Here is a 15875-nt window from a genome sequence, read left to right on the forward strand (position 1 = left end):
TTTTTAAAAACCAGTCTCTTACCACAGGTCGTTTGTTGTCTCTTCTTCAGGGAGGAAAACATGAGCAGTTGACTGGAGCGCTGCTTCCGGAGCTCCTCTCTCACTCCTCCACCTCCTCAGACGACGCGCCGCCGGAGCTGCTGAACGAGGCGCAACAATCATTTCAACAAATCTGTTTTCTAAGCTGGTGAGGCACACCGCACAGTAAGCGTAATGCTGGGTTTCAATTCTAGGTTTAAGTGTCAAAAATATTAGATTTAGGAAACTTCTGAGTCACTTCAGGAACAAACGTTTTAACAGCGTTGTGCTGCCAAACATAACCAACAGGTGGCACTAAGCAAAAGACACAGGAGGAGGATATTATATACAACCACAAACAAACTTCAGTCTGGTCAAAATCTGTCAACAAAATGTACATAGTTTTTAAATTTGTTGTCACAGTGTGTCATTACCTATATGTTTGTTATCTTCAAAACACAAAACATAAAACGATTTTTAAAAATCATAGAGAAAACCTTGTCTATTTGGAAAAAGACATGATGTTTTATAAACATAAATGTATTTTATGTTTATTATCCCATCAAAGCTCTGAAATTACAATCCAGTGGTTGATTTTTTTTTTTTTTTTTGAACTCTGGAAAACTCCTTTTGTAGCCACTGGTGTCATTATGTGTCTGTGGTGAGTAAACTACCTATAGATTAAAAGCCTCTGTGGTGTCTAAAACACAAGCATGATGCAACACTATGCTACCTTCTTATTTTTGCACTAGTAGGCTTTTAGTGCACTTATAATTCACCTAATTTCCCTCATTCAGCCAGATGCCCAATAGACACCTCACTCTGCACTCCATAGGCACAAAGGTCACGCTCACTGAGGACAAGAACCACTGACCTCTAGGATACAGCAATGTGGAGCCTTTACAGTTTCATTTTAAAGCACTTTCTTCTGATGCAGTCAGACAGTGACATCTCAAAACATCTGGTAACATGAAGGTGAAATCAAGCACATAAAGAGCTCAGTGTGTTTGTACCACTCTCTTAGTGGGGAATCACCGGCAAGTCACCGGCAGTGATCAATATAGAGGAGGAGTAGAAAGCCGTAATGGGAGAACAAACACCAGAGGAGAGGCGGTCTGTGTAATGGATGATAGAGGTGTTAGTGTTTGGCCAGTGTGCAGTAAGTGGGTAAGCTGGTGGTTGGCTTCACGGTGTGAAACCAGCAGGGTCAATGATGGTGGTAATGGGGAGGGTAAGTACTGTATTGGGGTTAATACTTCTGAGCTGGCTACAGGAGATTATGACACTGTCTAAAATATGAAAGACCCCTCGATGATTTACACTGAGAAGAAAACATGGGAATTGTGATCGGATGAAATCTTCATAAGTAACGTGTCTGACAGTAAGCATTTTAAAATTAAACACCGTCTCTTGAGTTCAAGTTGTCAAAAGGGTTTAATTTAGGTGAGGCAAAGGGGAAGCCATTATTCTTTACTCTGCCTATCTTCAGAGATTTCTTGGACTGGTCTTGTCATTTCAACGGATGTGTCTTGTAAGGTAAGGTAACGTCATTAATTTCCCTGACAAATATAATATAGAATACAACAAATTCCAAACCCACACAGGGGATTCATCTCTTTGCTTCTAACTAGCACATGAAATACAGATGACTTTAAATGCATGCTATCATGAAGATACCATGGTAATATATCCATTTCATCTCTTAACTTTTCAGTCACAGTATTTTGTTCCTGTTTGGACTTCTATATTTGTTCCAATCTGACAATACAAGACAAGAAGATCAGACATCAATGAATGCAACAAAATGTTGAAAAAAAAATATTGACATAGCTCTGAAGATATCATGTTGAGTCACTTCTTACTGTTTACTTGCTTACAAATTTCTCTTTTAAACTGTAAACATATGAAACTTACTATCAAGATGGCCTTTGTCAATACATTCTACTTTGCTCTTTTCCAGCAACAATTACTCTCTAAATGTCAGATATTTTGAAGATTTATTGAAGCAATGTTGATGTTAGATTGTGGGAGTAAATTAAGAAACATACAATTAAAAAAAAAAAATAAAACAAATAATTAAATAAAAATACTCTTTTGACAGTGCAGCACAGTAACTGGTCTTTTGCACTAACAGACATATGGTATATAAAATGTTCGGTACAACCTTAAAACCAACTTATAGGATGTTTTCAAACTAATTCTTTCTTAATGGTTTGTGATGCTAGTTGGAACTAAAATCGTTAATTTACCTCCATTAATTAGTTTATCCAATTGAAATTCACAGCTCTGAAGTTTCATTTGAGGACAAAAAGTCAATCGTTCTCAACTTGCTCGATATTTTACAGCAGATGTCTGAAACCCAGCTGAACTGTGAATCACTTCCTGCTTCAATCCACGGCTCACGACCTTTATTAGTCGTGAAACTGAATTAGAATAAATTAATTTCACCTGCTGCGTCCTGCTCGTCTTTTCACCGCAAATTCAGCCATCTGAGTCCAGACTCGTTTCTCCTGGAAGCGGGTTTGGAACCGAAGACTTGACAGGAAGCGCTGTGCGCTCAGGTTCACTGAGGCCCGAGCGCTGATTGGCTGAACCTTTAGCGACCTTACCTTTCGCGCATGCGCATTTGTGTCCGGTTTTCGTGCCCTGCCAGAGCCGTCCAGAGGGCGCGGTCAGTATAGTACATATTAAATTATTAAATTATATTATTAAAATGTCCAGAGTTCAAGTATGCACAGAAAAGGAGCAAAAGCTAGAAAAAATAAAACTTTCCGTCAAATAGATTTAGTTTATGTTTGGATTTTATATACATTCATGCTATTTAATTCCAAATATTTATTTATATTGTAGTATTTACTGTTGAAAATAATTTATTTTTGGCATAATAATGCATCAGATTAACATTGGTGATAAAGAGATAACATTGTTGATTGAAAAAAAGGCCTCTTCTTGATAAATGTCCTCTTTTCTGGAAGTCTGAATTTTGTCACCCTACATAAAAAAGAAAAATCATAAAGCTCAAAGCCAACCAATAGCCCAATAATCTCCTGTGAATCTGCCTGGCACAGTACAGTACAGCCTGATGATCCTGAGCTGATTCATTCAACCAAACAGACCCAAAATGAAGAAAACTGGCCGCTGAACATGTGAAAATTTATTCTCCTCGGTCTATCCAGTTGTTTCTCCTTCTTGTCAGCCTGTTGGCTGTTTTCAAATTCACAGTGGGCCTTCATGCAAAAAACAGGGAGTTGACTCCATCATCGATACAGATTACACGGATTAAACAATGTCACTGTAAAACAAGCAGTTCCCTGTAATAACAGTGAGTTATAGTTTCATGGTGTGCTTACAAAGATTTAAGCCGTCATATCTGGGTTAGACTACTCCCTCCCACAATCCAGATTATGCCATCTGTGAGAAAAGGACTGTACATGTAGCGATGTGATGTGTTTGTGTGCACGTGTGTGTGTATGTGTGTTTGTGTGTGTCAGCTTTCAAATCAAAATATGAGTGTCTCATTTCACTTTTAATCCAGGTCACTTCAACTGAGATGTTGATAGATTGCCTTGGATCGTGTTCCTGTTTATTCCAAGTGATCTGAGACATAGATATGCACACTGACACATCACTGATCATTTAGACCATTTTACATGATACAATTATTGATTTCAACTGTCCAAATAACAACTGAAGGACCGAGCAATTTCAAGCTTTCGTGAGCAGCGAGGTCAAAGCACCTTAATTCTTTGAACAGAAAAAGTAAACTTTATCCATTTTTTATTGCTTGTTAGATCCATTCATCTTTCATACTGTTTCATGAAGATCAGATACGATGCTGAACAGTCCAAACAAAGGACAAAAAGTCTTAAATACATGTTTTTGGACTGTGGGACAAAACCAGTTTCCATAGAAAATCTTCACTCAGACTTAAACCAGAGATCGTCTTGATGGGCTGTTCTGCCTACATATTCATTCACCATTTGAAATTGCTACTATAAAACAATGTGTTATTAGTATAAGGGAGAAATATAGCAAGATAATCTATTTCACCAGCAGTTTACTCCTTAGCATCTGGCTGATGGACGTGTGTGTGTGCGTGTGTGTTATCTAATGATGCTTTAGCTCTTTCTCTTTTCGAGTCTTACAGTTTTCTCTCCTTGTCCACGAGTTGTCTCGATTTGATTGTTGCAATCAGGAATTAATATTCAATGAAGGCCGTGAATGGCTTAAAATAGGACTAACAGATCCTGAAATAAAACCGAGGCTGTCAGAGGCCTGGCACAGTGGCTGTGATTGGATGACAGGAGTAAATCTGCTGGCTAAATCCCCTCTGGGCTCAAGCTGTGAATTGCACTGCTGGCTTGTTTTCAGGCTGAACTCCGCCCTGCAGACATGACGGCCGCCGCTCGCAGGCCAACACACTCTCGGCTGAATTTGGATAAAACCGCTTGGATTCCACTTTAACAGCTTCTTCCCTGCGTGCTGACGTGGAAAAAAACTAAACCAAAAAAAGAGAGAGAGAGAGAGAGAGAGAGAGAGACGGACGTGCGTTGACCTGACCCAGAGGAAACCCGATGGTAGGCAGACATGGCGGTGTGTGTTCAGCCCCCGATGCTGCTCCTGTAAATAAACAACATTTTCAGTTATTTACTTGTAAATCTTTTGAAGTATTGGATGAATTCACTCAGATGTTGCTTTCTCTTTATTCATTAACTGATTCACCCTTCCTGAAAAAAACACAAAATTAATATTTGATATATTTTAATCTTTTGATATGCAATTTCCCAGCCTTCTTTGCCAAGAATTTAAAAACAAGGTGATTGTCGCAGCAACCTTTTTAAACCTTTAAATGGATTTGTTGAAGCAATGCCCGCTGTCAAACTTGACAATATGTCACTTGGTTATTGTTCTTATTCGTGCTTGCTGTGAATAGATCCAGTTTGGGTCCATAAATGAAAAATGTAATAAAATAAAGGGGCTAGTCTTTTAAAAATACATAATTAATGATTAAAATTATTAAGTTGAGCTGATGAGGATCGCTTTGTTTGTTTGCGATGTTTGATGCTTTCATAAGAAATTATATGATTACTGAGGAAAAAATACTGTATATACTGTTGTTATCAAATGACATAAACTGCTGAAAGCTGCACTTCAGTCCAATGAAAACAGCTGGAATGAGCTCTCTGAGGGAGACACAGTCTAGTCATGCACAACTGTACTAAGTGAGGAATTGCCCCTGAATGCATAACCCTGTGTCATGATCCCTCATGCTGGATTTGACCCGATGGAGACGGATGAAGCCACTTTCATAAAGTCTGAAACGTCTCCAAAACGTATAACTAAGTCCAGCTATGCTGATTTAAACACTGACATGCCTCATAAATGGACAAATGACAAGATGCATGACAGTGTGTACCACATTTTGATTACCTAGTTGCTTCACAGGCATTTCAATGTGTGTCAGTGGTTTTTACAGATTTGTGCACCAATCGGACTTGATGGATAAGTAGTATTATTTTACACCAGCCTCAAACTTTTTCACAGTGAAGTCCTCTCTCCTTTTGGCAGCACAAAAAAAAAAATCTCAAACATAAATTTGCTTATAATATGCTAATTTTGGCTTTATAAAAAAAACCTTATTGTTACAAGTGTGCTGGAACGCTTACATGTAATCCCAAACAATCATTCAGTCCCTTGTTTGAAGTCTATTTAATAAAGGTGTGCAAAGTGAGCAGCAAATTTGCCTAAAAATCTCCACATCTGCTGTCCACAATGCATTTTCGTCACAACCTGCGTGCTGAATACAGCAGCTGCTGCTGGGCACATTAAATCCTTTACAAAAATGACCAGGAACATACAATGGGTGAACCACTTTGACAGGTGGTGATAAATTATGACATTCAGCATCAAGTGGCTCCAAACCCTCGGCGGTTTAATTTTGATTTTGTTACATTTGCCACTCTTTTTAAAGTCATAAAAATGCAAAAAAGTAATAACAGCTGTTCGTACTTTGAATTTAAATAGCAAATCCAGTAAATTAAACATTGGCCGCTGTTGGTTAAATTATATTTGATAATCCTGTTCTCTATGTTCAATCTACAGGTCATTGCACCCGATGCATTCAGAGTTGTGTTTCATCACCACTTATGTTACTTTGTGAAAAAGAATAATGGCTTAATTTTTCCATACGTGTTGCAGGTTTTAGCATTCAGCGAGCTGCCAGCTCGCTCCTCCGTCCCGGAGCAGCCGTGACGGCCAGGATGTGAGAACGGGATCATGCCTCTGGTCAAGAGAAACATCGAGCCCCGGCACCTGTGCCACGGCGCCGTGCCCGATGGGATCGGTAGCGAGCTGGAATGTGTAACCAACAACACGCTGTCTGCCATCATCCGCCAGCTCAGTAGTCTCAGTAAGATCCCTGTTACACGGACTCAGCAGTGCTTGGATCATAAAATGTTGACGTGGTTGTTGAAGTCGGGGTCATTACATCGATTTTACATTAAAATGTGACTGAAATCACTGTAACACAATCTGGTGTATCCCGTGTTGAGTTCATATTGTGTAGAGGGCCTTGCTTTGTCTGCTTATTCTACTTCCTGTTTTATTTGAGAGAGTTCTCATACCTTGTTGTGTGCATTACCAAAATATGAATCTGCTCCTTCATTCATCCTTTGATCCGGTTGCAGGTAAACACGCAGAAAATGTTTTTGGAGAACTGTTTAATGAAGCCAACACCTTCTACACGCGAGCCAACTCTCTTCAGGATCGCATCGACCGTTTGGCTGTTAAGGTCACCCAGCTGGACTCCAGCGTGGAGGAGGGTCAGTTCACAGAAAAGCATCTCCATGCTAAGAAAATGCTCTATTGTTTATTACTGCATCATTTCAGCGAAATACTAATCCTCTTTTTTTGTTGTATACCAGTCTCTCTTCAGGATATAAACATGAGGAAGGGATTTAAAAGTTCTTTAGTTCAAGACCAGCAGGTTTTGTCCAAGAGAAGCGTTTCAAACTCTGTGTCTGAAATGTACAACACCTGCGACAAGCCCCCCCCTCTCAGTTCCCTCACCGCCTACAGGTACTGCATGTTTGATAACACGATAAATGTGTTCAATTTGCAGTTTCATGTGTCACACGGGAATGTTTTCCCCACACAGGGAGGATTCGACTGATGCAATGAAATTCTACTCGGATCCGTCTTACTTTTTTGACTTGTGGAAAGAAAAAATGCTTCAAGACACTGAAGACAAGAGGAAGGAAAGAAGGAGGCAGCGGGTGAGAAGACAATCCATTCTTCTGCTCACGCACTTACACAGAGAGAGCCTGTTCATGCTTTGTCTCCGTCCATTTTCCCAGGAACAGAAGCGATTTGTGGAGAGCAGCACTCTTCAGCGTGAGGTGAAGAAGGTGAGAAAGGCTCGAAATCGCAGGCAGGAGTGGAACATGATGGCATTCGACAAGGAGCTTCGTCCAGATCACCGTCACCCACAGACTCTTCGCCGAGGAGCATCGTCTGAGGGCTCGCTCTCACCGGACGGAAGGTTGGAGAGTAATTAACATGAGCATTGCCTCAGAAACAAGAGACAGGATTTGTCTAGGCTTCACCATTCATTTTGGAACATTAACTCTCTCTTTCACTCTTCCTCTATCCAGGCCTGACCTCTTCGACTTCCCAGTCCCTCCTGTACCTTCCCATGCTGCTTGTAACTACGCCAAGTCTCACGATTACGTGCCTGGGAGCACCCACCCCTCCCCGCCTGTTGAGCATGAATACCACAGCATTGATGTAAACTACAAGAGAGTGACCTACGCCTCGGCCGAGCCTCACGCCACAGACCGGGTCAATGGTTCAGTACGACCGCCGCAAGATTACAAGTATGTGTGTTATGATGCTTCTTACGCAATCAGGGAAAGGTTCAAATATAATGTCAATTTTACAGCATCAGAAATCATAATCCTCTTTCTGTCACCGTCACACAGCTCCGCCCACCCTCCCCCTGTCCCTCCTGGACCGCCCATTCCGTCAGCCCAGACAGCCTTTGGATTTCCTCTACCGCCGATGCCAAATAATGGAGTCGTGCACGTAGGCCCAGGCTACCCACTTCCCCCGGTGCCTCCTCCAGGGCCTCGCATGATCCCCCCTCCCCCGGGTCCACCTCCTCCGCCCATCCCACCCCCGGCTGTACCGCCACACCTAGCGGGACACGGCGACGGAAGGCCAGAGGGTAAACCGGTGCGAGATGCCAGGAGTGACCTGCTGTCCGCCATTCGCATGGGTGAGTACCGTGTTACGCGTTACGTCAACATGCCGGCTGTCGGCCTGGTAGTTTGTGGCGCTCACAAGATGGTTGCACAGTCTTAACATGCACGTGTTAAAATCAGGCATCCAGCTGAAGAAAGTCCAGGAGCAGCAGGAGCAGCAGAGCAAACGGGAGCCGGTGGGGAACGACGTGGCCACCATCCTCTCCCGACGCATTGCAGTCGAGTACAGCGACTCCGAGGACGACTCCGAACTCGAGGAAAATGAGTGGTCAGACTGACCAGACAGAAAGGGCAAAAGACAACAGCAGGGGTCAAGTGTCACTTTACCATTCCTGTTCATATCAAACACAATCAGAGCACTTCATTTGGCTCCATCTAGTGGACTCAACTTACCCAGCTATGAATTGTCTCAATAGTACAAATTTTAACACACATATTGTCTTTTCTAGCACTGACAAAATATGAATAATTAGTATTTCAGTCATCATGAAGGTCCAAAGACAAAGTTATTTTGTAAAAACAAACTCCAACCTTGAACACACATTGTCCACAAGCCTTTCTGACATGTCACTGCAGGAAAAACACAGCGATGAATAATGCATTAAAGCCACTGGCTGGGCTCCATGTAGCTGCTTCAGTTTCAGGATCTTTGCATTGTGCATGCTGGTTCACGGTCACACTGCCACGGCGAAGTGGAACACTTGAACAAAACAGAGTCACGTTACTAGTTGCACCTGTGCTTTTAGTATTTTAGGTTGAAATGCGTGCTGTGATGGAGTCCTGTTAATTCTAAACAAGTGCAGGCAGATGATGAAGGGTTTCACAGTTTATGTTGATCACTTTGTGAGATATCACATTCCTAATATTTTTTAACCAAATGTACAACTCCTCATTAAGTGTGTTTGATGATTAATTCCATTTGACATTTTTTGTAATTTCTACCTCAATTTGTAACCATTTTACTGTCCTACAGTATGTGTGGTGACTATCATGAGCAGTCTGAATACTGATGTTTTCTGCCATTAGGTTATTACTTGTGATGTGTCTTTGAAAACTGCAACTTATAACTAAATGATTAAAAAACATGATGTGTTTTTTTCTCTGAATCATCCCATATACTGTGAAATACAAGAAGCAGAAACCTTTTTCTAACTCACCTTTTTCTTCAGTGTTTATTGAAACTGACAGAGTAGTTTCAACTTCTGTTTTATGATATTATTATCCACTCATATTGAATCATGTGTTAGTCAGTATGTTAGGCTGTGGTAGCCTGAACCTGATCCTGATCATAATGGGGGAAAAACACACTGGACGGGTCTACAATCCAACACAATATAAACACAGAGAGATGGGCAAGCACGCATTTTCACATTCACAGTTATGTACATTCAATTTAGAGTCAACGATTAAAGTCAATTTTTTTTTTTTTTTTTTAATAGTAGAAGGCCCTAAAGTCTTGACCCAAACTGAGGATATTCTCGCTTTCACAACAGTTCAGTTCAGCTTCAGCTTTCCTATTCACTGCTGACTCAAGCATATTTCAGTTTCAGTTCTATTCAAATAAGGAAGTAAAAAAAATAACCTACGTAACATTTTATCATAAAAGCAGGAATTACAAACTGGGAGAATGAGGGCAAAATATAATGGGGGAAAATTGAAGTAAACAACGGATTAAGACAAACACACACTGTGTTCGATGAATAAATACCGTCGGATTAAAGGGGGGAAATAATGAATTAAAAATTGAAGGGAAATTAATGTCCAGCAGAGGTCAGTAGCGCCCCCGATGGACTTGTGCAAACACGGAACTGATCCTCGACTCTGAAACTGTGGCGCATCAGCCGCCATGTTGGCTCCACACATCGTCCACTGTACTGCATTATAAAAAACCCGCAGAGCCACAATGGAGAGCTTTTCCTCCCGTGACAGCCCGGTGCTCGGCAGGTGATTAGCACAGTCAAGCTCCTCCTTTAGCTTGCTAGGACAGAAAGAAACCTGGACGTTCTGCGTGGAATTTAAGGTAAAATAATAACCCTGGCACGACGAAGCTTTACTGTTAGAGCAGTTTTGTGAGTCTAAACATTCAGGTTCAGCTGTCGTTAAAGTGTACTTGGTGAAGATGAAGATGAAGGCTCGTGTTTGCTAGCTAGTCACCTGACTTATACGCGCACACGCACAAATCAGCTTTACTCTCAATGTTGCGTGTGTGGTAACAAACACATATTCAACGATCAACCGCGTTAGTTTATTCCCAGTCAGCATTTGGTTGAAGAACGAATGTGTTTCTGTAGCAGAGGTGGTGGGTGACTTTACTACTCTTGGTCATTCATTTGTTGTAAAAACAAACAGCCTAATACCGGTAGTGTCAGCTTTAGGGTCATTTAATGAGAATTACTTATTCACTAAGTCTGTTTTTATTAGATACGACGAAACACTGCATAACGTACCGGTTTCTTGAAAGACCGTCTGTCTGACCCTCTGATCTTTTCTCAGGGGATTTTGTTTTGTGAGACAGAAACAAACCAGATGGACACTTCAAATCTTCCCAAGATCCAGGATGAGGAGCGAGAGAGCCGGTTTGGTTATGTACATGGAGTCTCTGGACCTGGTATGGCTTTTCTCTTCACCTGTGTGTGTGTGTGTGTGTGTGTGTGTGTGTGTGTGTGTGTGTGTGTGTGTGTGTGTGTGTGTGTGTAAATTGATGGTGGGTTTTTTTTTCCTCAAAATCACACGTCAATAAACAACCAGGTCATGCATGGTGTCATGTCAAATAAAACGAAATAATCAAACACATTTAAAGCACTCTCTCTGTATTCATCAGCAGAATAGTTCATAATGACTGAAGCTACCCCGCATCTGAGAAAAGCCGCAGGTTATCAAAGTCTGATTGTGATCCTTCAGCCACAAATATTAGAAATGTGCATCCTGGTAGCCCCATATAACCTAGTGTAAATGCGTCGTTTTGAGATACTGGAAGATATTGCTATCAAATTACAGCCTTCATAGCCGAACATTAACTTAATATTATCCCTCCAAAACAGTTTTGATAAAAAGGTGAAAGGTTGGAAACAGTTAAAACTGGCTGTTTATCTGGAGTATTATTATTGTCAAATCAGACAAGTTTAATGTCAATCTCTTTTGCTGAAGTATTAATGATATCAATAATGTTTAACCCCCATTTTCAAAGGAATTATATCTTCCATGTTTTATCCAAAGTATCTCCTTTTCACAGTTTCCCACTTTATATTTCTGTAATGTCTAACACTGTAACTACTGCAGCTGTATTTTTGACATGCACATATTCTACAGCTTATTTTGCCACTACAAATTGTGAAGTTTGGGGAAGAAAAAAGAAAATAATATCATGTGCATTACTTTCTCAGGTTGTTTTTTTTTTTTTTTTTTTAATCATGATTAATATTTCTGTTCTTTCTTGTTTCGAACCTGTCCACTGACAGTGGTCACAGCTACGGCGATGGCCGGAGCCGCCATGTACGAGCTGGTTCGTGTCGGCCACAGTGAGCTGGTGGGAGAAATCATCCGTTTGGAGGGAGACATGGCAACGATCCAGGTCTACGAGGAAACCTGTATCCTTCGTGATAAAACGTTGTAACAAACAGCGCTGAAGAATTCACAAGTCAGAGTTTAGAGTCGGCTTGTCGATTCTCAGTGGTGTGTTCTGCTTTTTGTTTTTTTTTTTTATTTCGCCTTAACTCTGCGCTGCAGCTGGCGTGTCTGTGGGAGACCCTGTGCTCCGAACAGGAAAGCCCCTCTCTGTAGAGCTGGGCCCGGGGATCATGGGCTCCATCTTTGATGGTATCCAGCGTCCACTGAAAGACATTAATGACCTCACTCAGAGTATTTACATCCCAAGAGGAGTGAACATCGGTGCTCTCAACAGAGACGCCAAATGGGAATTTAACCCTGGCCAGAGCCTTCGGGTGAGGAAATTGAGGTTGTTGGGGGTTTTTTTTAGCTTTTTCTCTTTTTCAGTGGATGTAATGTGATGCTTTCCTCTCCAGGTGGGAAGCCACATGACCGGTGGAGATATCTACGGGATGGTGTTGGAAAACTCCTTAATCAAGCACAAGCTAATGCTTCCACCTCGTAACAGAGGCACCGTCACGTACCTGGCTCCTCCGGGGAACTACGACCTTTCTGTGGGTGGAGCAATTGAAGAAAAAAAAAAACACCTTTCTGTGTGGCTAAAAGATGAAGCTAATATTGAAGTTCCTCTTTGTTCAGGATGTGGTTCTGGAGCTTGAATTTGAAGGGATAAAGGAGAAGTTCACCATGGTGCAGGTGTGGCCGGTGCGACAGGTTCGCCCAGTGACAGAGAAGCTGCCAGCCAACCATCCACTGCTGACCGGGCAGAGAGTCCTCGACGCGCTCTTCCCGTGAGTCTTCCCAAACTGAAAAACTGCTCCAGTCATGGAGGCTGGAGGTATTCATTGTGTGCTGAAATCCGTTGTGCGGCAGGTGTGTGCAGGGCGGCACCACTGCCATACCGGGAGCCTTCGGATGTGGGAAGACTGTCATCTCACAGTCACTGTCCAAGTACTCCAACAGCGACGTCATCATCTACGTGGGCTGCGGAGAACGTGGAAATGAAATGTCTGAAGTGCTGCGGGACTTCCCCGAGGTTGGAGCAGAACAGCTTTATCTATCTGTCGTTTTTAGGAGTTTTGTGCTCCAGTGCTTTGTTTTTAACCGGATAATGATACATTTAAAAAGAAGATATTTCAGATAGTTTTGATCTGTTTGTACACTTCATGTCATCACTGTGCTACTTTTTTCCAGCTTACCATGGAGGTCGATGGCAAAGTTGAAAGCATCATGAAAAGAACGGCCCTGGTGGCGAATACGTCCAACATGCCTGTGGCTGCGAGAGAGGCTTCCATTTACACAGGTTCAGATCCAGTTTGTTTTTGTTACTAAAGAAGTTCATAAAATTAAACTTTTTCTAGTTTTAAGTTGGAAGAATGGCTCTGATTCATTCATTTCCTGTGCAGGGATTACACTGTCCGAATACTTCAGAGACATGGGCTACAACGTGAGCATGATGGCCGACTCGACGTCTCGGTGGGCCGAGGCCCTGAGAGAAATCTCTGGACGACTGGCTGAAATGCCGGCTGGTGAGTTGGTTTTCATCTTAACGGTCGGAAAGGCTCAGTGAGTAGACCTGATGTTGCGACCGTCGCCGCCTGCAGACAGCGGCTACCCCGCCTACCTGGGCGCCAGACTGGCCTCCTTCTACGAGCGCGCTGGACGCGTGAAGTGCCTGGGCAACCCAGAGAGGGAAGGCAGCGTCAGCATCGTGGGCGCGTGAGTCATCTTGTTCAAGCTTAGAACATAAAGTTTACTTTATTATTCTGCCTTTAACTCACTGACTGCTTCTCAGTGTGTCGCCCCCTGGTGGAGACTTCTCAGATCCTGTCACTTCAGCCACACTGGGAATCGTTCAGGTGGAGTATCGTCAATGTTGAGCCTTTAATTTCGAAAGAGTTAATCTTTATGCATCTTTCTGATTGGATGTGTTGTCTTTCTTTTTTTTTAATCCAGGTGTTTTGGGGATTGGACAAGAAGCTGGCCCAGAGGAAGCACTTCCCCTCTGTCAACTGGCTGATCAGCTACAGCAAGTACACACGAGCTCTGGATGAGTATTATGACAAACATTTCCCAGAGTTTGTTCCTCTCCGCACAAAAGCCAAAGAGATTTTGCAGGAGGAGGAGGACCTTGCTGAAATCGTGCAGCTTGTAGGAAAGGTGATGGCCAAAATCTGTCTTAAATATTCAGACTGCAGATATTGAAATTGAAGTTTTTCTGTTTACAACTTCTTGAAAAAGTCAAAGGACTGATGTGATATATTTCTTTGCTCAAAGGCTTCCCTGGCAGAGACGGATAAAATTACTCTGGAAGTGGCCAAGCTCATCAAGGACGACTTCCTGCAGCAGAATGGTTACACACCCTACGACAGGTAACACGGCTTCAACGTCTGCAGGCAAACCGTGAACGACGACACTAATCATCAGTGTCGTAATGAAGCGGCGTCTCTGTGCTCTTCCACACAGGTTCTGTCCCTTCTACAAAACCGTGGGCATCCTGTCGAACATGATAGCTTTCTACGACATGGCTCGACACGCGGTGGAGTCCACCGCTCAGAGCGACAACAAAATCACCTGGGCCATCATCCGGGAGCACATGGGAGAGATCCTGTACAAGATCAGCTCTATGAAGTTCAAAGTATGTTATTATTGTCTTCCTTTTAGTGTTTTTTTTTTCTAGACAAACATTTTTTTCCATTTGTTTTTTAGTGTAGTAACGATTGATTGTGGCCTGTTTGTGTTCTATTATTTGTTCAGGATCCCGTGAAGGACGGAGAGGCGAAGATCAAAGCCGACTTCACCCAGCTGCTGGAGGACATGCAGAATTCCTTCCGGACCTTGGAGGAATGAGCTGCTTCCTCCCAGTCTTCCCCTAAACATCCAAACCCCAGTGCAGTGTGATGTAGTGCAGATGAATCGGCCCGTGTTCTCAATGTCTTCCTCAGTCATGTGAACTCCTGTGTTTCTTGATGTTTACGTCCCCTTAAACATTCCTTGACCAGCACAAATTTCTATTAATTTTATTTTGGTATTGTTGAATTATTACCCATCAAGGCTGAAATACTGGAATTTCCCCACCGCACACACACCTAAAATATCGTCCTTCCTTCACGCGGCCCTTTGACACCATCATGTTGTGATTGAATCCGGTGCTGCACTCGCGCCCGACTACTCGCTGCAACCAAGAGTGGAAACGGATGTTTCTTTTCCCCTCAGATACGACAGTGATGATTACAGATTATTAACGAAGTGGGAACACGCAAATAAATAAAAGGGACAGAGTCACTGACTTCTATCAAGGGGTTTAGGGCATTCCTCCACCTTTTACCTCTTCTGTGTGATCGTGATGTTGTGAATTATATACTTGATGATGTTTATTCAAATGTGAATGAATGACTCTGTTAGTTTGTGATGAAACAAATATTTCACTGTTCTATTCATGGTACATTGTTGTCTCCAAAAATAAATGCAAAAAAAAAACTAAAGTTTTTCATTTTTAATGTGGTTAATTAGCTGCATTTTTTTTATTCCCCCAATTCTCTCTTTAAGACGTGATTTGCTAGTTTGTTTTAAAACTTTTCTGCTTCTTGACTCATGTGTTCAGTGACAGATTCTGAACTGCAGGTGGCGTAGTGTGAATGTTGGAACTAAAAAGCTCCTGAAGTTTGTTTCACTCCTGCAAAGAACAGATTTTCTTCTCAGTGACTGCAGGAATATAGCAAACTCTAATATATTATCTCATTGTTCTGTATCTTAAAAAAACAATATATTCAACATTTATTTTAACTATGCACTTTTTTAGGGATTTTTTTTTTCTAATTTGAAGTGGGATAATGATTGTTTTCAGTTAGACAGAAAATCAGAACTTTTATAGGATTTTTCTCTTATTTAAAAGCTAAAATGAGCAAACAGTGCAACAATTTTTCAGTTCCTTTAAAGTTTGGAGACAAATCTCTTAATATTATGGATAATGAACCTTTGCAGTCTAAT

General features: G+C 41.9%; 2 protein-coding genes and 1 long non-coding RNA gene across 5 annotated transcripts in view; 2 read left to right on the top strand and 1 right to left on the bottom strand.

Annotated features, from left to right (window-relative positions):
• Positions 1-2567, bottom strand: part of LOC115394926 (uncharacterized) — a 51851-nt gene extending 49284 nt beyond the window's left edge. For 2 of the 3 annotated variants that reach the window (XR_003932198.1, XR_003932199.1), the window contains exons 1-2: positions 2467-2545; positions 23-140 (exon numbers count right to left, since the gene is read on the bottom strand). This is a non-coding gene — a long non-coding RNA (uncharacterized LOC115394926). Of the gene's footprint in view, positions 1-22; positions 141-2466 lie in introns of all 3 variants that reach the window. The other variant, XR_003932200.1, reaches the window with a different exon arrangement.
• Positions 2568-6267: 3700 nt separating this feature from the next.
• Positions 6268-8563, top strand: LOC115395486 (wiskott-Aldrich syndrome protein family member 3-like). Its single transcript, XM_030101054.1, has 8 exons — positions 6268-6427; positions 6705-6839; positions 6942-7095; positions 7175-7292; positions 7374-7558; positions 7671-7892; positions 7998-8293; positions 8400-8563. Exons 1-8 carry the CDS (start codon positions 6295-6297, stop codon positions 8555-8557), a joined length of 1401 nt encoding a protein of 466 aa, XP_029956914.1. The 5' UTR covers positions 6268-6294; the 3' UTR covers positions 8558-8563.
• A 1571-nt stretch (positions 8564-10134) lies between these two features.
• LOC115395456 (V-type proton ATPase catalytic subunit A-like) lies at positions 10135-15354 on the top strand. The gene is made up of 15 exons (XM_030101018.1): positions 10135-10299; positions 10773-10887; positions 11738-11866; positions 12006-12220; positions 12302-12439; positions 12525-12676; positions 12759-12921; positions 13080-13188; positions 13292-13414; positions 13490-13604; positions 13681-13744; positions 13842-14045; positions 14163-14257; positions 14352-14523; positions 14643-15354. The coding sequence occupies exons 2-15, from the start codon at positions 10806-10808 to the stop codon at positions 14733-14735; spliced, it is 1854 nt and encodes a 617-aa protein (XP_029956878.1). The 5' UTR covers positions 10135-10299; positions 10773-10805; the 3' UTR covers positions 14736-15354.
• The last annotated feature ends 521 nt before the right edge of the window (positions 15355-15875 follow it).

The sequence above is a fragment of the Salarias fasciatus genome, chromosome 10 (genome assembly GCF_902148845.1).
Source record: "Salarias fasciatus chromosome 10, fSalaFa1.1, whole genome shotgun sequence".
Classification (NCBI taxonomy): domain Eukaryota; kingdom Metazoa; phylum Chordata; class Actinopteri; order Blenniiformes; family Blenniidae; genus Salarias; species Salarias fasciatus.

Excerpts from the sequence above, each read along its gene's own strand:
- LOC115395486 (XM_030101054.1), top strand. The coding sequence starts at position 6,295 with ATGCCTCTGGTCAAGAGAAACATCGAGCCCCGGCACCTGTGCCACGGC. Across the intron at positions 6,840-6,941 it reads GGACTCCAGCGTGGAGGAGG|TCTCTCTTCAGGATATAAAC; the intron begins GTCAGTTCACAG and ends GTTGTATACCAG. Across the intron at positions 7,893-7,997 it reads CGACCGCCGCAAGATTACAA|CTCCGCCCACCCTCCCCCTG; the intron begins GTATGTGTGTTA and ends ACCGTCACACAG.
- LOC115395456 (XM_030101018.1), top strand. The coding sequence starts at position 10,806 with ATGGACACTTCAAATCTTCCCAAGATCCAGGATGAGGAGCGAGAGAGC. Across the intron at positions 10,888-11,737 it reads ACATGGAGTCTCTGGACCTG|TGGTCACAGCTACGGCGATG; the intron begins GTATGGCTTTTC and ends GTCCACTGACAG. Across the intron at positions 12,677-12,758 it reads GTCCTCGACGCGCTCTTCCC|GTGTGTGCAGGGCGGCACCA; the intron begins GTGAGTCTTCCC and ends GTTGTGCGGCAG.